Source organism: Emys orbicularis, chromosome 9, assembly GCF_028017835.1.
Source record: "Emys orbicularis isolate rEmyOrb1 chromosome 9, rEmyOrb1.hap1, whole genome shotgun sequence".
Taxonomy (NCBI): Eukaryota; Metazoa; Chordata; order Testudines; family Emydidae; genus Emys; species Emys orbicularis.
In genome coordinates, this window is record NC_088691.1 from 51479936 (window position 1) to 51504169 (window position 24234).

At 45.7% G+C, this 24234-nt stretch overlaps 1 protein-coding gene across 1 annotated transcript in view; it reads right to left on the reverse strand.

Annotated features, from left to right (window-relative positions):
• RYK (receptor like tyrosine kinase) overlaps window positions 1–24234 on the reverse strand; it is a 108448-nt gene that overhangs the window by 68280 nt on the left and 15934 nt on the right. Inside the window, exons 2-6 of the mRNA XM_065410765.1 lie at window positions 13776–13897; window positions 9487–9586; window positions 7194–7328; window positions 5726–5782; window positions 225–369 (exon numbers count right to left, since the gene is read on the reverse strand). Of these exons, the coding sequence (XP_065266837.1) occupies window positions 225–369; window positions 5726–5782; window positions 7194–7328; window positions 9487–9586; window positions 13776–13897 (559 nt within the window). The remainder of the gene's footprint in view (window positions 1–224; window positions 370–5725; window positions 5783–7193; window positions 7329–9486; window positions 9587–13775; window positions 13898–24234) is intronic.

The following is a 24234-nucleotide window of genomic DNA, read 5'->3' on the forward strand; positions in this document are numbered from 1 at the left end:
TAGCTACCTTACTTCAAGGAACCCAGCTATGCAGATCAGAGGTCAGAAGACAACATTGTCTAAGTACAAGAAAGGAAGGAACATATTATGACAAGCAAACAGTGACAATTAGTTTCTCAGTTATTAAAAGTGATTCTCGGTGTATGTGTCTCTTTTTACACATAACACAGACACCTTCACAAATGTCAAACAATTGTATATGAAAAGAAGATTGTATACTTTACCTGTCATCCAACTCTATTCTTTTCATACTATGAAGATGCAAGACAGCTAATATTATTGCCACCAGGAATATAACAGCACAGCAAACCCCTACACTGATATAAAACACACGGGTAGAAGTGGTGGGAGCGGCATTTACAGGATCAACTGAAATGGAAGGGTAAAACATGTCATTGAAATGTACTTTTCTCCAAAAGAGAGAGAAATTACATTTATCAATTTCAAATGAGTTCATATATGATTGTGCAAGGAGTATGTTGGTGTTTTTAATTCAGTCTAATACTAGCACTTGTTTTACACTAGTCTAAAATAACTGGACCAAAGAAAGGCAGCCTTGATGTGTCTCAATGTTTAGCTTTCCATTAAGCAAAGATTTAAAGACCGTTTTCCCAGTAGAGGTCAGTACAGGACAGAGTAAGCAGACTCAGGAAAAGATCACAACATTCTAACAAGAAAAATCTCCCAGAATCCTACTGCCTTAAGCCAAGGCCAAGATGGGGGGCTTGTCTACACTGACAAGTTTTGTCGCCAAAAACTGCCTTTTGGCGACAAAACAGCGATAGCGTACACACTGTGATGGGACTTTTGTCGAAAAAAAACGTCCAGTTTTGGCGACAAAGAACTTCCACCCCTGCGAGAGACTTTTGTCTTTTCCCCTCCCTTTACTGTCGACAAACAGCCAGCGTAGACACAACGCCTCCCCCCCACCCCCATTTTATTGGCCTCCAAAAAGTGTTCCACAATTCCCATGCTGCCGCTCTGGTCAGCGGTTTGAACTCCGCTGCCCTGCAGCCAACCCGCCCCTCCCCCTCGCAAGCCCCGGGAATTTTAAATCTCATTTCCTGCTTGCTGGCTTCCCAGCTGAGCATGGCTGGCTATCGCACCAAACGCACTCCCGCTTGGACTACCGCTGAGCTGTTGGATCTGATCAGTGTATGTGGAGAGGAGTCTGTTCAATTGCAGCTGCGATTGACCTGTAGGAATCTGGACACATATGGGCAAATTTCTCGAGGCTTGTGTAAAAAGGACTATGATCGGGACACGCAGCAGGCAGAGCGAAGATAAAGGAGCTGAGGCAGGAGTACCATAAGGCGTGGGGGGAGGCAAACCATCGCTCCAGTGGTGCACCTAAGACCTGCCACTTCTATAAGGAGCTGAATGCTATCCTCGGTCGTGACCCCATCTCCATCGCCGATAGCCCCGTGGATACTTTGGAGGCAGCAGAAAGAGGGGGTAACCTGGAGGCTGAAATTCTGGATGAAGAAGTGGAGCTAGAAGAGTATGTGGAGCTCCCAGCGGGGGTCGCCTGGTAGAGCAGCCAGCCAGTAATTTTTCTCCACTCCAGAAGTGCTCTATGGGAGCAGGAAGCAGATGAGATGCTGGGTAAGTTGCTGTGGCTTGTGTAGGGAATCGAAAAGTGGGAGGCAGGTAGTGTTTTATGTGAGCTGGACATTGCCTGGTGTAGAGAATCTGCATTGCTAAGCAGTGTGTTGATGGACATCAAGACCTGCAGGGAATCCTACAGAAAGAGGCTCTGGAACATTTCCAAGAGGTACTTGTTAATAATCCTCTACTGCAGATTCCAAGGGATTGCAGCCTTATTAGTTCCCCCATTGTAGGAAACTGTACCATGCCATTTAGCAATCACTGGAGCTGGGACTAAAGCAGCACATAGCTGAGCTGCATATAGACCGGGGTGAAAGCTGCAAACATGCAGTAGTTGTGCCCTGGTTTCCCTGCTTACCCACAGCAGTGAGATGTCAGCCAGCAGGTTGGCCGCCTGTGAAAAAGTGTGTGATAATTTTAGAATGAGTTCCCTGCAAATCTCCCCTGCAAGCCATGTCCGTTTTGTCTGTACCCACAACCACCTTCCCCCCACTCCCGACACTCACCATGATTGGGGTGCTCACGGAGCTCTGTGCCTGCCTAGAGTCAGTGAGAAAATGATTGCTACTAGTTGCAAAAGGCCCTTGTTACTGAAATGTTTCAATCGTTTGCTGGAATGTAACAATCCCCCTTCTGTGCATTGTCCACAGCAGCCGAGACCTTGGGGAACACACCACGCACACCTGCCAACCAGCTTCGGCAGATAAGGAAGAAGCTGAGACGTAGCAAAGACGACATGTTCAAGGAGGTGTTGCAGCGCAATGAGGGAAGAGACCAGGGAACGCAAAGAGTGCTGGGAAGCCGAAAGTCAGGACAGAAAAGAGAATGCAGCATTTGCTGGGCAAGCGACAGGGTGGATGATAAAAGTTATGGAGGATCAGACAGAGATGCTCAAGGCTTTGATACAGCTGCAGACAGAGCAGATCCGTGGTTGACCTCCACTGCAGCACATGCACAATTCTTTGCCAACCCCACCCCCCTCTATGCCCAGACATTCCTTTTACTTCACAGCACTCCTGAGTTTCCCCATCACTCCACCCCCCTCACAGGTTGCACAATGATAGCTGGAGCTACACACAGTTGTGAGGTGTTACCCTTTTTAACAATAAATAAAGGCTAAGGTATTTAATGGTACAGCATTTTTATTCTGTGTTCTACAAAAGCATATAGCAATCAATTCATTCTTGGGAACAGGCTTCTAAAGCATTTTGTTGCATGGATCTTGGGTCACAAAATCATTCATGGATGCACCAGGGAAGCAACTCCAAAGCAGACATGTGTTAGTGCCCCTCATTGTCAAAGTGGTTCCTCAAAGCCTCTCTGATGTTAAACTCCAGGCTCCTCTGAAAGCCTTAGCATCTATCTGTTCAAACTGTGCAGCCAAGCGCTCTGCATCAGTGCTCCTCACCTGAGCAAACATTTCACCCTTAGATTCACACAGATTATGCAAAGTGCAGCACGCGGCTATGACCACGGGAATATTATCCTCGGTAAGGTCTAGCCTGCCATTTAAACACCTCCAGCGAGCTTTCAAATGGCCAAAGGCACAGTCGACTACCATGCAGCACCTGCTCAGCCTGTTGATAAAACGTTCCTTGCTGCTGTCCAGGTGCCCTGTGTACGGTTTCATGAGCCAGGGCTAGAAGGGGTAAACTGGATCTTCCAGGATTACTAAGAAAGTATCCGCATGCAGCTTTCTGTACAGGCCACTGTTCCTGAAGATGCGTGCGTCATGCACCTTTCCAGACCAGCTTGCACTGATGTCCGTGAAATGCCCCCGGTGATCCACAAGCGCCTGCAACACTATGGAAAAGTATCCCTTCCTATTGATGTATTCTGAGGCAAGGTGATCTGGCGCTAAAACTGGAATTTGTGTGCCATCAATCGCCCCGCCACAGTTAGGGACAACCATCTCTGAAAAGCCATCCACTATTTCATGCACATTTCCCAGAGTCACGGTCCTCCGCAGCAGGATGAGATTTATTGCCCTGCACGCTTGGAGTAATGCAGCCCCAACAGTGGACTTCCCCACTCCAAATTGATTTGCAACTGACCGGTAGCAGTCTGGATTCACCAGCTTCCAGACAGCGATTGCAACACGCTTCTCTACCGAAAGGGCAGTTCTCATTCTGGTGACCTTGCACCGCAGGTCGGGGGCCACCTCAGCACATAGCTTTAGGAAGGCTGCTTTACGCATCCTAAAGTTCTGTAACCACTGGTCTTCATCCCACACCTGCATGACAATGCGATCCCACCAATCAGTGCTTGTTTCCCTAGCCCAAAAGCTACAGTCTACTGTATGCAGGTGCTCTGTGAATGCCAAGAGCACTGATAAGTTGCTGCCGTCCATATCACACACGAGTGCCTGTGATTCATCCTCTGTCAGTAACTTTGCGAATAACTCTGCTGCCATGTGAGATGTCCTCACGACAGTTAACAGCGCATAGGAAAGAAGTGCGGGATCCATCCTCTCTCACTGCAGAGCTGGTGCGCACTACAAGGACTGGCAGTTATAAAAACGGCGCAAAAGGAAGCCAGAAACCACAGGAGGGCTGGGACACAAAGCGGTGCATGACGGGACATTTTGAATGTCCCAGGATGCGCCGTGCTCCGTTTCCGCCTTCCCACAACACCTAGCAACAGATGGTGTCGCCAGGCACTGTGGGATACATACCCACAGTGCATTGCTCACACTGTCAACAATGGTGCCCCGAATGTGGGCATGATCTGTCGACAGAGGGAACAAATGTAGACTTGCTGTGGCGACTTTGCTTTTGTCGATTTTTTCATGTTGACATTAGTTTCATCGACAAAACCTGACAGCGTAGACAAGCCCAGGAACCAGCAACCCAATCAGTGCCATCATATACTCACCAAGGACACCCTGGTGCCCTCCAGGCTAAATGTAAAGGGGCAAGGGGGCCTCCAAACTGCTGGTCTTGGGGGGTTGCTTACTGGAAACTAACAATCCCTTCCCCACAAAAAATGCTATCGCTACCAAAGTACACATGAGGAAACTGGGAGAGCTGCAGTCAAACCAGCCACCTGCTTCTGACCCTTTCCACTCATTCTTGCAGATTTTGGTAGAAACTGCACTAGAGAAGGGGAGTTATAAAGAGGCATAACTTTGCAGCAAGGAGAACTCCAATTCAGCCATATATAGCATGGAGAATCACACTCAAGATCTCATATTGGAGGGCAGTATGGCGTTAGTGCACAGAAGTTGTGTGCCTTTCCCCCTCCCCCCAACCCTGAACTGACCTGCAGCTTAAAGGCTCCCTAGCCTGTAGCTCAAGGGTACCTCACGCTCTGCCTTTAACAAGCCTCATGGGTAGGATCCCTGGTGCCTGTCCTAATCCTTGTTTAATGCAGCAGTATTTACAGGTGATTAAGCCTGCCTTTTCAACCAACCAACCTCAACTGCACTGATTCCTGGAGGCCAGCACAAATTAGCAGCCACTGGGCTACCTGTCATGCCTGCCCTCTACAGTGCTAAGAAGCTGCCATGTGTGTGCACCAAAAGGAGGTAAGACCTACTCCTATTTTAGGAAGAGGGCCCTACCCACACCCATGATTTTTAAACAACACCCATATTAGGCAAAAAAAGTGCACAGGATAATTAAGTAAAGAATTAGCACCACAGGAAACGGAATAAAGCTTCCCATTGAGTTCCAAAAGAATTTTTACAATAGCTTATGTTTTGGGTTCCACAACAGGTGCTAGCATGCTGTGGCTGGCATTTCCAACTCGAGACATGGTTAGGGAGATAAAAAGGGCCAAAGCCACTTCACACTGCACATTTACTTCAGCAAGTTAAATGGCACACACAACAGATTCTAAATCTAAAGGTCAGAAACAGATTGGTTTTGATAGCTCAAAACTTCTGGAGTCATGTATCAGGCAAAAGTTGTGATTACCCCAGAACACCTTCTCACCCCCATTATATATTGCTGACTGAACAGAAGAATGGAGTTAACAAAACTGCAAAAAGCCTATCTCTAAAATCTGAACTTGATGGAAATTACTGTTTTCACATCATTCCCTTCAAAAAGAAGATACATCACAAGGTTCCTGTTAAGTTATGCCAAGAGGAATAAGTGCCCTTAATATTACTTACAAATAGCTTTGCTGCTGTTTTTGTCAGATGTTGGAGTTTTTACTTCTTGTTCAAATTCTAAATCAACAAGAGAAAAATGTGAAGTTCTAGTACACATTTTGTATTGTAATTCCTTTACACTGAATCACCTGGTCCAGTTCTTTAAAAAAGTGTTTTCCTAACTCAGCAGACTGAATTAAAACCTATAGTTAAGGTTAATTTCAGATTTTCATTATAACCATGTTTTCCCATGCTCCCAACTTTCAAAAATTCTCCTTCCCAACTGAATTTGCCATGTTTGGTCTCAACCGAGTCTCCCAATCCAGTACTTAGCTACAATGGGTGGAAAAAATGACACTGTATAACCTTTATCCACAAATTCTCAAAATCTAAGGACTACTGATACACAAATGGCTATTTTTCAAACTATCCTAAAGTAATCAAAACCAATTTTCACCAGAAAAGCATTTTTCAGTAAGAACTGCTTTCCTGCAAAATATCAGCTTTCAATCTCCTTGCACTAATTTTATTGTACAAGAAGTGGCTTAATTGCTTTTTGCTCACATTTTCTAAAAACTTCCATTTGGAAATTCATAACCAAATGGAAGCAAAGTCAGTCTGCCCTCAGGGTAGATGGTGACTGACAGACACTCCCACATGCACTAACACCACCAAATGCTATCAAGAGACTGAAGAATTATGAGGAGCAAGCAAACCGAAGTAGTGACCATCTTTGCTACGAGCAGTCTATTGAGAATAAGAGATTAAAGAAAAACATTCTTTACAGTACTCCAAAACCTCTTTCAAAATGGCTGCAGACTCAAGTAAAAAGTGTTCAGTTATGAAAAGTGGCCAAAAAAACAAAAAAAGCATTAATCCTCACAAAAATATATTCAAATGTAGCTTTGTTCTCCAAGTTTCAGTGTTTTAACTATATGGGGAGTTTGAAAAGTCTGCATCATTTTTTTACTGAGATCATAAAGAACAAAAAAGACACTCAGTGTGCCAAGTTTAAGTGACCCATTTTAAGATCATTTTAACTTACTTTATAAGATATACTTTTAAATTCTCAGAAAAAAGTCTTTCTACATTAAAAATGCTGTAATTTTGGGGAGACTCTTTTTTCCAGACATAAGTGGTGGTATCCCTGCTTTAAATGCAAAACTCAGTCATAACTATGAAGCTGCAGTCACTATCTCCATAATACAAAGCCAGTTATTCAATTAAAGCCCATCAACTGCCCTGCCTTCCCAATTCTGCCTAAATTTAGAACATTTATTTGTTCCCCCATCATCCTACTTCATCCAAATTTCCCTTATTTATCTGTAAAGCAAGAGATCTTACTCATCCCTCCCTCTACTCTCACGTTCCTGGAAAATGTTTTATTCCATCTGAGAGATTCTTATTCCACACCCATCACCATAATCTCTCCCCTCACTCCTTTTTCCTCTACTTTAACAATAAAAGTTGCTGAAGCTTGATGTCTTACTTTTGTAGCACATTTTCCTTCGTTTGAAATTTAAGACTGTGATATTTTTTGAGGAATTTATTGTTAAGTTGAGCTGCATTAATATTGTAACCTCAGAATCTAGTCTGCCTGTGCAGGAGAGTTCAACACGAAACACTGCAAATAAAAAACAAGAGTCAGACATTTGTTTACAATACATTTCAACAATTTTTTAATACAATCTTCAAGTGATGCAGGATTCTGTTGCACTTTTTGTTTTAAACTCAAGCATTTTCTTAGAATTTCACTTTGGTGTTCAAACCAGGTAATTTCTGGGAACACTTATGGCATTTTAGGGAGCAGCTGTCAAATACATTTACATCAAACAAATGAAATTGAAGTGTGCAGACCTCAAAAACTCAACAGTATCTGTGGGTAAACAACGGTTAGCCACACACTCTGCATTGCGGTTACCAAATATTAATGAATCATATGCAGAGGCTCAGTGTGGTCCTCACTATCTTTGGAACACACAAAGAAGTGCTTAATTTCCTCTTATTTTTTAAAACCATCAAGATGGCCTTTTTGACAGCACCCAAACTGGTCTGAGCAAATTTGTCTGGGAATCTAGCTTAAATTAACATGACTAGGTTTGTTTTCAAGGCTATGTACCAGCATCACTGATACCAGCGCAACTGCAGAAATAATAGGCTTGACTCTAGTGCTTACCTGTACAAAAAGGATAAAGATATACAAAAAGCAAAACAGCAGCATTTTACATCCATTGCACACAGGTACAAGTAACTCAAAAGGGTACAAGACAGTGCAGAATTAAACCCAGTAACTGTTACTTTGCTGCTGCAGCAGCAGATGAATGCGTTTGTGAAAATCCCACACATTGCAGTTTTATTTCTAAAACATGTTTGAGAGGAATGAATATACACCAAATAGTTGTTTTTATTTGATTTTTTACAATGCATCAATTTATCTATACACTAGAGAAGTGGGATTAAAATCTGCACAACTGTTGGCCAAACTAGAGTAAGAACCTTCTATAAATTCTTGGAATGTGATGCTTCCCTTCTCAGGAAAATGTGTATCCTTTTTCCCCAAAAAGGCAGAGGGGGGAGAAAAGGCATGGAATTTTCACTACAGTAACTACTTACTTAAAGTCGTCCCGCTTAACGTTGTTTCATTGTTACGTTGCTGATCAATTAGGGAACATCCTCATTTAAAGTTGTGCAATGCTCCACTCTTACGTTGTTTGGCTGCCTGCTTTCTCCATAGCTGGCAGCCACCCTACACCCCCTTCCCCCCAGCGCCTCCCGCCCGCCGGCAGACCCCACAGATCAGCGCCTTCCCGCTCCTCCTCCCCGCAGCAATCAGCTGGCTTGCGGCGTTTTGGAGGCAGGAGGGAGGGGGGAGGAGCGAGGACTCGGCGCGCAGGCTCCCCCTCCCTCCCCTGCCTCCTGCTGGCAGTTCGGGAGGGAGGGGGGAGGCGCGCCAAGTCCTTGCTCCTCCCCCCTCCCTCCTGCATGGGGCAATCAGCTGGCTTGCCGCATTCGGAAGGCAGGGGAGGGAGAGCCTGCCCGCCGAGTCCTCGCTCCTTCCCCCTCCCTCCTGCCTCCAAAACGCCGCAAGCCAGCTGAGTGCCCTGGGCAGAAGGGAGGCGGGAGGAGCGAGGACTCAGTGTGCCTCCCCCCTCCCTCCCCTACACGGCAATCAGCTGGCTTGCGGCGTTTAGAAGGAAGGGGAGGGAGGGGGGAGAAGCCAGGATGCAGCAAGCGAAGTAAAGGGGGAGGAGGTGGGGGGGGGAAGAAGAGGCAGGTCAAGGGTGGGGGCTTGGGGGAAGGAGTGGAGTGGGCGGGCTGAAGGTTGAACCCCCTGCCTCTGGTGCTTGCAGAGTAGGGGAAGCTGCCCTGGAACCTAACACCCCCCCCCTCCCCTCCATTTACATTAATTCTTATGAGGAAATTGGATTCACTTATCATTTCACTTTAAGTCATATTTTTCAGGAACATAACTACAACGTTAAGTGAGGAGTTACTGTGTTTGATTTTCCTTTGTTTAGCATGTTTCAGAAAGTAGAATTTGTTTATCACATATCTCAGTGCATCTAAATCAAGTGAGATACAAGTGTTAAGATTTTCTATATACAGAATTATCTAGATAGGTCATAATTGTTGTATCTTACATGTTACATACAACTAAAATTACACAAAATTATACTATATGCATTTTTGGGGAAATTAGGAAATGTTACTGAGTACCAGAAAAACAGTATTCATGGTAGTACTTTGCATGTGCCTTCAAAGCTGAAAGCCTGTTTACTCACCTGATAAAGCACGAGGGACTTCTCCTTGTACAGAAATATTAGTCTGAGGCATATCTATAGCCATTGCATTATCTACCTGAAATCCCAGTTTATATTCAACCTGTAACAGTATGTGGGAGAAGGTTAAGAAACTTCAATGATAAAACAATTAATATTAACACCTTTTCAAGCAATTTTTATTCGAGATATAAAATTAAAATCACTAATCAAATTTTTTGGGTTTAAAGTACCTCAAATTCATCACCTAAATTGATTTTCACATGGCATAATGCTCAGTACTCTGAATATCAGGCTCTGTTAAGGTATTTCAAATTGGACATCCAAAAGCACTAAATCACTAGTTACATGTTTGAAAATTTAGGCCAGAGTTGTTTTTTAAATAATCCTTTAAAAATGCTTAAGATAAGGTTAACTCCAATATATTAAATTTATTTGATCAAAAGCGAACACTCAATCTATGGGAATTAAGAAATGAAAAAGGACATTACCACTCACCTAGTAAGTCTAAGTACAAGAAGGCTATAAAAGGTAAAAACTTGTTCAACTACAGTTAAGGTTCTTTTCCATTTTAAGACCCCGATTCTGCAATGCTTGCACACAGGAGTAGGATCAAGGCCCATGCCAAATTCCAAAAGTTGTAACTGATTATAAGACAAGTAAAAATTATTTCCCTGCTTTGTTTTAAAGCAAAGGTTGTTTTTTTTATTAGACAGCTAGCTCTACAGGCAAAATGCCTGGATGTAAAGTAAAATGTAACATCGAGAAGTCTTCATTGAGTAGTGTCTAATCCAATACAAATTGGTTTTGATTTGTCCGATCTATGAACCTTTGAAAATTACACTTTGTGCACATACCGCACAATTAGTACTTTTAAGAAGCACTTTTTGTCAAAGTTCTCACTGGAGGTGGGCTGGGCTATGCATTTGCAGGGAATTAAACATGGTGTCCCAGGAGCTCAGAAAAAATCCTACTAAAAATTCATGTGCATGCACAATCCCAGGCCTGCACAACATGTGGCCCGGGGGCCGCATGCGGCCCGCGTGGGCTCACCGTGCGGCCCGTGGGGAGGCAAGTAGGCAAGCGGCGGGTGAGGGAGGGGGGCTGAGTAGGCGAGCGGGCGGGCAGTGGCGGGGAATGAGTAGGGAAGCCGGGCGGGTGGAGGGCTGAGGAAGCGAGTGGGCGGGCAGTGGCGGGGGGGCAGGTGAGCCGGTGGCGGGGGAGGGGGGGTGAGGAGGCGAGCGGGCGGGCAGTGGCGGGGGGTGAGGAGGCGAGCGGGCGGGCAGTGGCGGGGGGTGAGGAGGCGAGCGGGCGGGCAGTGGCGGGGGGTGAGGAGGCGAGCGGGCGGGCAGTGGCGGGGGGTGAGGAGGCGAGCCGGGGGGGTGGGGGGCTGAGGAGGCGAGCGAGCAGGCAGTGGCGGGGGGTGAGTAGGCGAGCCGGGAGAGGAGGGCTGAGGAGGCAAGTGGTGAGTCGGTGGCTGACCTGTTCTACTGATCTGGTCTGGCTCCCATCCCGTCTCCCAGGGCCGGCTCCAGGCACAAACAAAACAAGCAGGTGCTTGGGGGCGGCATATTTCTAGGGGCGGCATTCTGGTGCCGGCCATCATAGGTGCCGACTCCGGGGCATGGGGAGAAAGTGCCCTCGCCACCCCAGCTCGCTTCCGCTCCACCTCCGCCTGCTCCCCTGAGCGCGCCGCTCCGCTTCTCCCCCCTCCCTCCCAGGCTTGCCACGCGCAAAACAGCTGTTTCGCACAGCAAGGCTGGGAGGGAGGAGAAGCCAAGCGGCGGGGCACTCGGGGGAGGCGGCGGAGGTGAGCTGGAGCGGGGAGTGGTTCCTCTACCCCCCCATTACTTCCTGCGCCCCCCCACCCTAGCTCACCTCCGCTCGGCCTGCTCCCCTGAACGCGCCGCCGCTCCGCTTCTCCCCCCTCCCAGGCTTGCCACGTGCGAAACCGCTATTTCGCGCAGCAAGGCTGGGAGGGAGGAGAAGCCGAGCGGAGGCCACTCAGGGGAGGCAGTGGTGGTGGAGAGTAGGTGAGCTGGAGCGGGGAGCGGTTCCTCTACCCGCCCCGTTATTTCCTGCGCCCCCCCACCCTAGCTCACCTCTGCTCCGCCTCCTCCCCTGAACGCGCCGCTGCTCCGCTTCTCCGCCCTCCCTCACCTGAGAGGGAGGGCGGAGAAGCGGAGCGGCGGCACGCCCGGAGGAGCAGGCGGAGTGGAGCTGAGCTAGGGCAGGAGGTCACGGGGGGCCCGCAGGAAGCAATGGGGGGGGAGAAATGCGGCATGCCGGGGGAGGAGGCGGTGCTGGGGATTTGGGAAAGGGGTTTGGAAGGGGTGGAGTTGGGGTGGGGCCGGGGGCAGAGGGGCACGAAAAAGAAAGGGGAGGCGGCCAAAATCCTAGAGTCGGCCCTGCCCTCTCCAAGGGTTGCAACTGTCTGGAGGTGCCTGCCTTCCACGCCTTCCTCATTCAGACCTCATTCATTCAACAGGGCAATTGATTACAAAGTGGGGGGAAGATCTTATTCTACTTCTAGCAAAAAGAAATTTTTCTTTTACCTTAATTAGACTACCTTAGGGGCCTGCTATAACATATTACCAAGGTTCAATACTGCTGTTTTGGTGGGGTGGCGCTGGGGAAGGAGGGGTGTTTTCCGCAGGGCAGGTGGCGCGGGGGGTGTGTGTGTGTTTCGGCGGTGCTGGCGCAGGGGGGGTTGTTTCCGTGGGGCGGGCGGCGCGGGGGTGTGTGTGTTGCGTTTCAGGGGGGCTGGGTGGCGCTGGGGGGGGTTGTCGGCGCTCGGAGGGTTTCGGCACTCAGCTGTTTTCTTTGGAGTAATATGGCCCTTGCCACTTTACGAGTTGTGCAAGCCTGCACAATCCTATAACTTGGAGTATGTAAAGCAGCATTTCTCAAACTGGGGTCTGAGGACCCCTGGGGGGGTCCCCAAGGGTAGGGTGTCCGTGGTCCCCGCTGATCAACTCCTCCCCCTCCGGAAGTGCAGCGGGGCTAAGGCAGGCTCCCTGTCGCTCCCAGAAGCGGCCGGCACGTCTCTGAAGCCCCGGGGGGGGGGGGGGGCGCACGGGGTGAGGAGGGGGTCTCTGCGTGCTGCCCCCACCCTGAGAGCTGACTTCGCAACTCCCATTGGCAGGGAACTGCGGCCAATGGGAGCTGCAGGGACAGTGCCTGGGGCAGAAGCAGCGCACGAGACCCCTGGCCCCCCTGCCAGAGAGATGTGCTGGTCGTTTTCAAGAGCCGCCTGAGGTAAGCGACAGCTGGCTGGAGGCTACACCCCCTCCCGCACCCAAACTCCCTCCCAGAGCCTACACCCCCTCCCAGAGCCTCCTTCACCCTAACCCCTTGCCCCAGCCTGGTGAAAGTGAGTCAGGGTGGGGGAGAGCAAGCGACAGAGAGAGGGGGAATGGAGTGAGGAGGAGGGGGGGGGGGAAGATGAGGCGAGGGGGTGGGGCTGGATCTGAACAGGGGGGATTGGGAGTTCCCAAAAAATTTCAAATCAAAATGGGGGTCCTCGGGTTGCTGAAGTTTGAGAACCGCTGCTTTAGATTTTATTTATATAATGTCAAATGTTTGTATTGATTTACTCAAACCCAGCAAAACGACTGTGGTTCAAATTTTACAAAAACATTTACCCTCAGGCAGACTAGACACAATTTCAGCTGCAAAAACTTCAGCCACAAAGTTGAAGTAATAAGTAAATCAAAATCCTTTAAAATGGAAATGCATAGACAAACTTTACCACAGGTGTTGCTGCACACTCCAATTATAATGGATATATGAAATAAAAAATGATCTCTAAATACCACTCAAATAGATCCCTCTCTTCCCTCAAGCAACATCTTTTCTAAGAATCCACAGAACACAAGATTCCAAGTTTTCAAAGGCCTTAACTCACAGCTGCCTGTTTCATGTTTAATTCACTGCCAGTATCACAACTGATAGACAGGTATCCTGTAACTGTATTTTGAAGTAAAAAAGATGATGCCCCAAAGAACACTTATTTAAAAATATTCTGAACACTTTAGAAATGTTATGCATCCAACAAGCCATGCCCTTTTCTTCTCAGTCTTTAATTTCTTCTTGAGCACAATTAGTTGGTTCCCTCTGGCTATATATATAAAAAAAACTCAACAGTATATCCTTTTATGCACTAGCCTATTCTAATTTGTGCAAAGGAAAGAGCAAAAACGTGGTCCAACTATTGACACTGACCTTTTGTTAAAATCTAGGCAAGACATTCATATATTAAGGTATGTAATGCAAATTCTGTTTATGCTTACCTTGGATTTAGCATGCCAACTGAAATGAAGACTATTGGTCTCACTGGGTATTAACAGATTGAAGGACAATGCGTAGTGATTAATAAGATCATTCCTCACATAATATAGCTCTGCATCAAGACCTAGAAATCAGAATATTTAGAAAAAAAATTAGGTGAGGAAAGCAAAAGCCACTAGTAACTGAAGCACAACTACAGTCTCTCTTATTTGAGGTATTCTTGACTCTTTGTACTAGCAGCTCTGGTTTTTTTATATATATATATACACATATATATACACATATATATATATATATATATATATATATATATATATATACACACATATATATATATATATATATATATATATATATATATATATATATATATATATATATATATATATATATATATATATATATATATATATATATATATATATATATATATATATACATATATACACACACCCAAAATTCATAAATTCTATTTTTAGATGCATAGTGGAGATGTACCATTATTTTTACCAGTGTTGAGAAGTACTGCAAATTTCTGACAAAATATTAGTTCATAAGAGGAGCTCACATCCTAAGGACAGAAAAATAGACCAGGTCAAGGAAGGGGAAAGAAAAGGGATTTTCTATACAAACTAACAAGAATCACTACAGGCAGTAATGAATGGACCCCTCATCTCATGGACCACATACTGTCTATTCCTGTGCATTAAGGGCTCAATTCTGCTCACATTTACAATGATATATGCAGCGCTGGCAGACCAGGTGCCAGCTCAGGCCAAGAGCCCTGGTCCTCACTGAATATTGACAAACGCATAGCTGGAAACCAGTCTTGGTCACCTGTGTGTTAGTATTGTTAAATAGATATTAGAGTTATGAGAATGTGTTTAGATTTTATGAAATGCGTGTAGGATGCTGCTTGTATTAATCTTACTAATATCTGTATCCCACGTTACAAGGTAATATTTAAGTGTTTGCTCTCTAACTATAAAAACATTTGTTAAGACTATAACCTCTCCCCCCCCTCCGCCCCCGTCAGGAGAAAAGCATTACCAGGTGTGAAATACTAGTTTACCACAAAAGATGTCATTTCCTCCCCAACAAAAGGTGGCCTTCAGACACCAGACAAACCACTGGAATATCAGTGGACAAAATACTTTGCTGACTGGTTCCCCCGCACTGAAGAGGGTACATACACGAGCCCTCATCCCACCACAGCTTGAACACTGGGGGAAGGGAATACAAATTCCTGACCAGAAGGATCTGTATTACTATGCTGCCTGGAATTTGGAGAGGACAATATTTCTAAGCATAAGCAAGAGATCCCCAAGCTGCTTAGCCCTAAACTATATTAAACTTTAGTTAGTTTAATACAGGATTGGCTACAAATTAGAGGATTGAGCCAAAAGAAATCTGATGAGGTTCAACAAAGACAAGTGCAGAATCCTGCACTTAGGACAGAAGAATCCCATGCACTGCTACAGACTAGGGGCCGAATGGCTAGGTAGCAGTTCTGCAGAAAAGGACCTAGGGGTACAGTGGACGAGAAGCTCGATATGAGTCAACAGTGTTCCCTTGTTACCAAGAAGGCTAATGGCATTTTGGGCTGTTTAAGTAGGGGCATTGCCAGCAGATCAAGGACATGATCATTCCCCTCTATTCGGCATTGGTGAGGCCTCATCTGGAGTACTGTGTCCAGTTTTGGGCCCCACACTACAAGAAGGATGTGGAAAAATTGGAAAGAGTCCAGGGAGGGCAACAAAAAATGATTACGGGGCTGGAGCACATGACATATGAGGAGAGGCTGAGGGAACTGGGATTGTTTAGTCTGCATAAGAGAAAATGAGGGGGGATTTGATAGCTGCTTTCAACTACCTGAAAGGGGATTCCAAAGAGGATGGATCTAGACTGTTCTCAGTGGTACCAGATGACAGAACAAGGAGTAATGGTCTCAAGTTGCAGTGGGGGAGTTTAGGTTGGCTATCAGGAAAGACTTTTTCACTAGGAGGGTGGTGAAGCACTGGAATGGGTTACCTAGGGAGGTGGTGGAATCTCCTTCCTTGGAGGTTTTTAAGGTCAGGCTTGACAAAGCCCTGGCTGCGATGATTTAGTTGGGAATTGGTCCTGCTTTGAGCAGGGGGTTGGACTAGATGACCTCCTGAGGTCCCTTCCAACCCTGATATTCTATGATTCTACAAGCGTTGTCTTTAGTGAGAGATTGAAGATACAAGTGACTCGGGGTAAGCGACTGGTCCTTTGGGACTGGGAGTAACCTGAATATTATTGTGATTTTTCAAATCAGGCTTGCCTGGGTGGCAAAACAGATGCCCAATGGGACTGTCTATGACTCCACGTTAAGGCTATTATAGTGCTTGAGGAGTTCACACTTGATACTTCATTGGTAAAATCTAATTATAGAACACAACCAGTTTGGGACTTGTGCCCTGGTTTGTAACAGTCTGCCCTGAGGTTAATACCCATGTTCGTGAGCCACTCCAGACAGCTTGACAATATAAATTCAGAGTTCACTGTAATGTATTTACAGTGTTGTGACCGCAAACAATTTGACCCAGGACATCTCATTTTTTAAGCACAGTTCAAAACTGTTTAACGAGTGAGGCAAAGGCTCTGTGGAATTAAGTAGAGCTGTGTAAAATTTTATCCAAAAATGCAGATTTCACAAACTCTTATCCATTTCACAAAATGGTTTGATTAAAAAAAACAAATTTCAGAGAAAACAAACATTTCAATTTCACATTTTCAGAACCTAATGTTTTGATTTGACATATCTTCATTTCAAACTTTCCTTTAATTTTATTTAAAAGAATTAAAAACATTTTAAAAAGGACTCAATCAAAAATGTTTTGGGAAAACAAAACATTTCATTTGACCCGAACCAACGAAGTTTTATTTTAATTTTTAATAGTATCATTTCAACCCAAACCAATTTGGGGTTGTTTTTTTGGAATTGCCAGCAAACCAAAAAACCCATCATTCTCTTTACAGCATATAATTAGACCATAGTATTGCATATGCACAAGAGGAGAGAGTTACGTTTCCACAAGCAACCTTAAGGTTAGCATTTCCTGTCTGATTCACTTTATAAACTTTTTTTTTTTTTTTAATAAAGGAAATTTCCTAGTTTTTTCTTTTAAAAAAAAAATCCATAACATTCAAATTATTTGCTAAAGAAGACCAAAATGCAGTTTCCCACTTAAGATGCATATTCTGATGCAAGGGATACTGCAGATGCCTGCCTCATGCAATACGTACCTCTAAATCAGGGTTTCCCAAACTTGGTTCACGGCTTGTTCAAGGTAAGCCCCTTGCGGGCCACGAGATGCTGTGTTTACCTGAGCGTCCGCAGGCACAGCCACTCGCAGCTCCCAGTGGCCGCGGTTCGCCGTTCCCAGCCAACGGGAGCTGCGTGAAGCGGTGGCCCGGCTTGGTATGCAAGACAAATCAGACTCTTAAAAGGGGTACAGTAGTCTGGAAAGGTTGAGAATCAATGCTCTAAGGAGCTCAGTCTGAGGGTAGAAGTGTGACAGATGCCAATTTGTAGTTCACTATTCTGTATCAGCAACTCTTCTCAGGCCTGACATATTCATTACACCGCACATACTAGTGTCATGGTATTTATTTAAAAGGTGACAGTGTACTCCTGGGGGAATCCTGCACTAAAAAAAACCAAATTTCTGCACCAAAAAAACCATACATTTCTGCATATTTTATTTGTCAAAATAATGCAATATAATCACACCAGTTTCACTTATTTTGGTAATTTATTTAAACTACCATACAGAAAAAAAAAAATCACAACTGTTCAGCATTTCCTAAATACATGAAAGTTAAATTACAAATACTAGGTAACCAATACCCTGCATTCCAGTTATAATTCTGGATTTTCATTTAAATTACATAACTTATTTTGATGTTCTATAAAGTAGAATGTTGCTTTAAATTACTCAGACTTTTACACATGAAAGTCAGGGACAGATGAACCTTTTGTGGGCTTGGTGCCAAACATATTTGTGGGCCCCCATAGGGGCAGAAGAGCATGGCGTGGGGAGGTCGGTCCCCAGAGCAAGGGGCCAGCCAGGGGCAATGGGGCACAGCATAGTGGGGCCAGCCCCGCTCCACCCGGCCCAGTGCAAGGGCACTGTATACAAACCGACAGTTGCCAGATGCACACTGGCCCACCCAGCCCTGTGCTGCCAGCATGCCCCTTCCCCTCAGGGGTGGGCCCTTGCCATGTCACACAGCCCCCGACTCCCTATGCCCACGTCCCCCGGACCTGCTATGTCCAGGAAACCCCCGCCCCCCAGACCCTTCACCGCAAATGCACAGCAGCCTGCACACCACCACCCCTGCCCAGCACCCCCACACACAGCCGCACCACTACTGCCCAATTCACTTCCCCACAGCCCACCACCACAACTACACAGCACCCCACTCAGACCCCCCATTGCCCAGCATCCCAACACACAGACCTCCCCCACCGCCCCCCAAGAGACACCCCCACTGGCCAGCAGCCCCACACACACCTCCGGAGACCAACTCCCTCACACCCTGCCCCCTGGCCACACTCATATCCTTCAGATGCTGGAAGGTGACGGCATCTGCCAGGCTGAGCTGGCAGCGCGGCCGGGGCCGGTCCATTGCCAGGACGGGGAATCACTCTGGCCTCTCAGGAGTGGTGCGATTAGCCAGGCCAGGGTCTGCCCTCACCCTGGCTAGACTCCCTCAGGACCCACTTGCCTGGAGATAGGGTGACCATATTTCCCCGTTTGGCCGGGACAGTTCCCTTTTTAAGCTCTGTCCTGGCCATCCTGACTTTTTTGATAAAAACGGACATTTAATCCCACTTGCTCTTGCCAACTGATCAGTTGGCAAAAGCAAATGAACAAATGCCCAGTTTACCAAAAAAGTCATCCTCTGCCTCTGGGTCCCCCTCCACATCCTCGTCCAAGATTTCCTCCTCCTGGATCAGTCCACTCTCAACTGGCACACGAGCCACCGAAGTATCCACAATGGTCTTCACAGTGGAGATGGTCACTGCTGAGTATCACGTCCAGCTCTTTGTAGAACTGGCAGCTTGTGGGTGCAGCACCGGAGTAGCGGTTTGCCTCCTGCGCTTTGTGGTAGGCGTTCCACAGCTCCTTCGATCTGACCCTGCACTGCGATGTGTCCCAGTCATGGCCCCTTCCTGTCATGCGTCATGAAATCCATCCATAGGTATCATAATTCCTATGGCTGGAGTGCAGCTGGGACTGCACTCCTCTCTCCAAATGCTGGTGAGGTCCAGCAGTGCCGAGCTGGTGCGTGGAGCAGGCATGGCCACCTGGAAAGATGCGCAGTTTCTGCGCACTAAGTGGCTTGGCAGTGTGTACACCTCGGGAGTTACAGCACAGAAAGTTGCTTTACTGCGCGGAAACTTGCCAGTGTAGACATGGCCAAAGTCACTGAACTTTGGAAGATATGAGCAAAGACAGAAGCCATCTTTGGCATCCATCATTAGAAGACACACAAGGGAACACAGCTCTTCTAAGCTGAGGAATATCGGTTGTTCAACCAAAGCATGGGGGTGGGGGGGAAGGAGGGGAGAGGCACTGAAGTCTCTGGCAACTAAATATAAGTGAAAACCTCCTTGGGAAAAGATCTTTTGCCTAGAAAGACAAAGGAAGCCAGCATCTTGTACTTCTGTGGAAGGTCCGTCCTGACTGAGGGAAAGTGAGTTATTGGTGTGAAGAAGAATGATTGGTGAGAGAAATTATCCTGAACAAATTCAGTACCTTGCTAGATTAAGTTTTAGACCAGTGATACTGAGATCTCACTGGTTCAGGAGCCAAATTAGCAATCAACATTACCCAAAAGAGCCATAGTAGTGTGAATTCATTATTTCATTTACTTCAGTACTATACATTCATATTTAAACAGCATGGCAGGGAAAATATTTAGTTTTTAATATATACATATATTATTCTCCCAGGAAAATAACGGACAAAGTATTACTATTTTATCAGCTGCAATTGGTTAATAACACAGTAAAAGCATCCTGGTTGGTTAATAATTAAAATCACACCGTGTTTTAATCTCATGTGCTGCAAAGAGCTGCAGGAGACACATTAAAGAGCCACTTTGCGACTCGTGAGCCTCAGTTTGAGTATCTCTGTTTAGACTTGTATGCATATTTTCAATTTTTTTGTTTTTTTGCTTGTCACCCTTTCCAACTTTATTCCTTTTACTTGGTATCATTTAATCTATGTCATATTGTTAATTTGTTTTTGTTTTTTTACTATAAACCAACCCAGTGCTGTGTTTAAATAGAAGGGTGTATTTGCATCAGGTAAATTAATAAGCTGTGATGCACTTTCGCATCTTTAGAGGAACAAACGAATCTTATTCTCTCTAACTGTCCAGGAAAGGGCTGAACATTACATAGCATATGGTTCTGAGAAAATTCAGGACTGGGAGGGTGTTGGGGTCACTCTGCAAGACGTGATCAAAGCTGGTAGAGATCAGGGAGCATGACTGGTGTGTTGAAGGCAAGCTGCTGGGGTCAAAGTTGCTGGACCAGGGCTGCAGTTATACAGACACTCAGTGTATGCTTGTCGCTGACTGTGAACATCCCAGACAGGGAGTTACAATAGCAAAGCATGTGAGGCACCCAGGGTTACAAGGTAGACGGTGCTTCAACCCCTCACTTGTCTGAAGTGCACCCTGAACCCCATGATAAGGTTTACATTTTAGTTCAGATCTTTACAGGTATGCTTATGGCTGGAAAGTGACAAACTAGAATGATTATTTTAAGTTTCTAGAAAGATGGGAGGAATAGAATTTGATACATATTAATATGTTCCATTCTATGCATCGGAAGAAGTGGGACGTAGCCCACGAAAGCTTATGCTCAAATAAATTTGTTAGTCTCTAAGGTGCCACAAGTACTCCTGTTCTTTTTATTAATATGAAAGTTACTCCAACAGTACAAGGAAGCATGAACGGTAATATTAGTTCGTATCTTTAATTTTTCCCTCTAAAAGACTTGCCTACACAGTTTTAGTTAAACTTGTGCAAAATCAGTAGAAAACCATATTTGGTTAAATCAACTTTTCTACTGATTTAGTTAAACCAGTGCAAAAACTGAGCATAGACCATTCTTAAGTAGGTGAATGCAGCTCTGTCATTCCAGGCATAAACAGATATATGCATCTTATTCCCCCACCACATGGAGGTAATATTCCTCTTGATTTTTTTTGTTGATTCTCACTAAATCCCCACTGGCTCATTAGGATACTGCACCCAAGTTGAAACCCCAAGGCACGTTGTCACTGCTGTGGAGAAAAACTGGAGACTGGATTAAATTTATGAAATGAACTAAATGAAGCATTGACTAATTCAGATTAGCCCTGATGAGAAATTCTCTTTCAAACCATATCCCAAAGAAATAAACAGCTTAACTAAAATATCTCACTATTGTAGGGCACAGGCATATTTTAAAAATCACAAAGTTAATCACTGGGAAGAATCTGATGGACAGTAGTAGGCCCCCACTTAGAGAAGAAAAAATACAGTGTGACGGTACCTCCCATAAGGCTTTATGGAAATATGCTTAGAATGTGTTTTATGCTACATATGCCATGTAACATCTCAAAAGTTATGATCTACTGAATCTATTAATCCTATTTGTATGCATGTATCATTTTTGTATTCGAAGTTATGAATATTGGCTGGGTACTGGCTTGATTTCTAAATAACCTTAGGCCTTGGCTACACTGGCAATTCACAGCCCTGCACTTGCTGCGCTCAGGGGTGTGAAAAAACACCCCCCCTGAGCGCAGCGAGTGCAGCGCTGTAAAGCGCCAGTGTAATCAGTGCCTGCAGCGCTGCAAGCTATTCCTCTCGGAGAGGTGGAGTACTTGCAGCGCTGCGAGACAGCTCTCGCAGCGCTGGCGGCACGACTACACTCGCGCTTCACAGCGCTGCCGCGAGTGTAGCCAAGGCCTTAGTAGAGCATTTGGTCAGTTTCTTCAAAAAGGAATGTTGAAGTTAAGTACCAAATCAAAAGGCACTTAGAGGACAATGGATCTTGGAATGCTCCAATCCACATAAGAAGTCTACTTGAGGACATTCAAGGTAGCATGTGAACAATGGATGCTACCTGTAAAAACAGTCATGCATGGACATGTGACTTGCCCAGGTGACTCCTAAACTCCATCTTGGGCCATACCAATCTAATTAATGCAACTGTTTTCTAAACAATGTTGGTTTGAGCAGCATGAGAGTAAAGAAGTTGACTAACTCCGTGAAATGCTGAATTCCTCTTTGAAACAAAAATAGGAGGAGTTTGTCTGAATCACTTTTATAGCAGATAAGACTGGTTAAAGGAGAAAGCTTCCAGCTTGCTAACATGTCCTGCTGACAAGAAAGCAAATAGAAACAATATTGTCCCCACCAGAATTCAGAAGGAACTCAAGGTTCAAAAGAAACCTGTGGCATCAGACAGATTCCATTGCTTGAAGGGTTGAAAATCTTTGTAGGAATACTACTTTTAGAAACAGGGCAGAGCTAAGAAATTGACATTTGTGAAAACCATCTAAACAAAATTCCAAGATATTCTGAGTTGACAGATTCAATAAATCTGTCATCTCTCTGACACCCCTGCCTGGCTGTGCAAAGACTTCAACGTCGAAAAGGAAATCCACTAGCTCTTATGAATACCCATGCTCTAGATATGACCATTCAAGTATCAGGATGGTACCAGGAGCTTGCAGGCAGATGATATGAGCTACACGACCACTCTGCTACACTGTTTTAAGAACTGCTGTCCGACCCAATAGTGGCAGATTAGGCCTCCTTATTGCACATGGCGAAAGGAAAGATTACTGACCCTGTGAAGTAGCTGCAGTTCTTCAAGATGTGCATCCCAGTGGGGGCTCCACTTCCGGTACCCCCAGATGGAAGAGGGAACGTCAAAATAGAGTCCAGTACAGAAGACAGAACTCCACTGCCAACTGCCACATCAGATCTAGAGGCATGCATCAAGGCACGGTGTTTGGCGAATGTATGTACTGTAGTGGCTCTGCAAGATTGCAAGTACTGGAACGTCCTTAAAGAGGGCCTTAGACGCTGTGACCTTGACCTTGTAAAGTACGCCAGAACCCTAGCAGGAAACAGAATATTGGCAGCATTATAGCAAGCAATAATACACCCTGAAATCCACCTTGATAGTACTGGAGTAAAAATAGTGGATCCCTTAGATCTGTCTGCAATGAAAGTGAATAGTCTATTCTAAGACAATGTTTCTTGACTTTACCCGGGACCAGTTTGCTGCTTTCCTAGACTGTGTTAGCGATATCTCAGGGACCGATGCCGGTCCACAGACCAGTCATTGAGAACTGGAGATTTCCAAAATTGTTTGGTCCTATCTAGATAGAAGGCCAATGCTCTTCTGATGTCTAAAGTGCAAAAAGAAGCTTCCTGTCTTGAGCGATGTTGGTTTGTTTTGTTTGTTTGTTTGTTTTGGGGGGGAAAGGGGAGAGAGACTCATAAATGGATAGTCTGGTTCAGATGAAACTTTGACACCTGAGGCAGGAATTTAGGGTGTGGACGTAGGGAAACCTTGTCCTTCAAGAAAACTATAAAAGAAAGATCTGCGATCAAGGCCCTGATCTCTCTAACTCTTTGAGTCGATGTAATGGCTATTAAAAAGGTCATCTTTATAGATAAGATTCAATAAGGAACAGATTGCCATAGATCAGGGGGGCCAACCTGTGGCTCCGGAGCCACATGCGGCTCTTCAGAAGTTAATATGTGGCTCCTTGTATAGGCACCGACTCCGAGGCTGGAGCTACAGGTGCCAGCTTTCCAATGTGCCAAGAGGTGCTCACTGCTCAACCCCTGGCTCTGCCACAGACCCTACCTCCACTCCACCCCTTCCCGCCCCCGAGCCTGCCGTGCCCTCGCTTCCCCCTCCCCCCCAGAGCCTCCTGCATGCCACGAAACAGCTGATCAGGAGGTGCGGGGAGGCGCTGATTGGCAGGGCTGCTGATGGGTGGGCAACGTTGGGAGCGGGTGGTGGGAGCTGCTGGGACGCTGACGACGTATTACTGTGGCTCTTTGGCAATGTACATTGGTAAATTCTGGCTCCTTCTCAGGCTCAGGTTGGCCACCCCTGCCATAGAGTCATAACAAATATCTTGTGAGACTTCTGAACTAGATTATGATTCCAAACCAGAGTCCGAGCTTTTATTTGAGGGAGAGGTTCCCCAGTCCTTTAATGAATCTTATAGTTGTAGGGTAAGGAAACACTGAGAACCTTCCCAATAGAGAATGAAATCTGTTATCGCAGCCAAATGAACCTTGATCAAGCTACCTGAGATAAACCCATTTTCTTCAGTTGTAGAAGGTAATCCAGGATAAGTGAAAGCGAGGAAGATTGAGGTGTGAGTCACTGGTGTTACACCA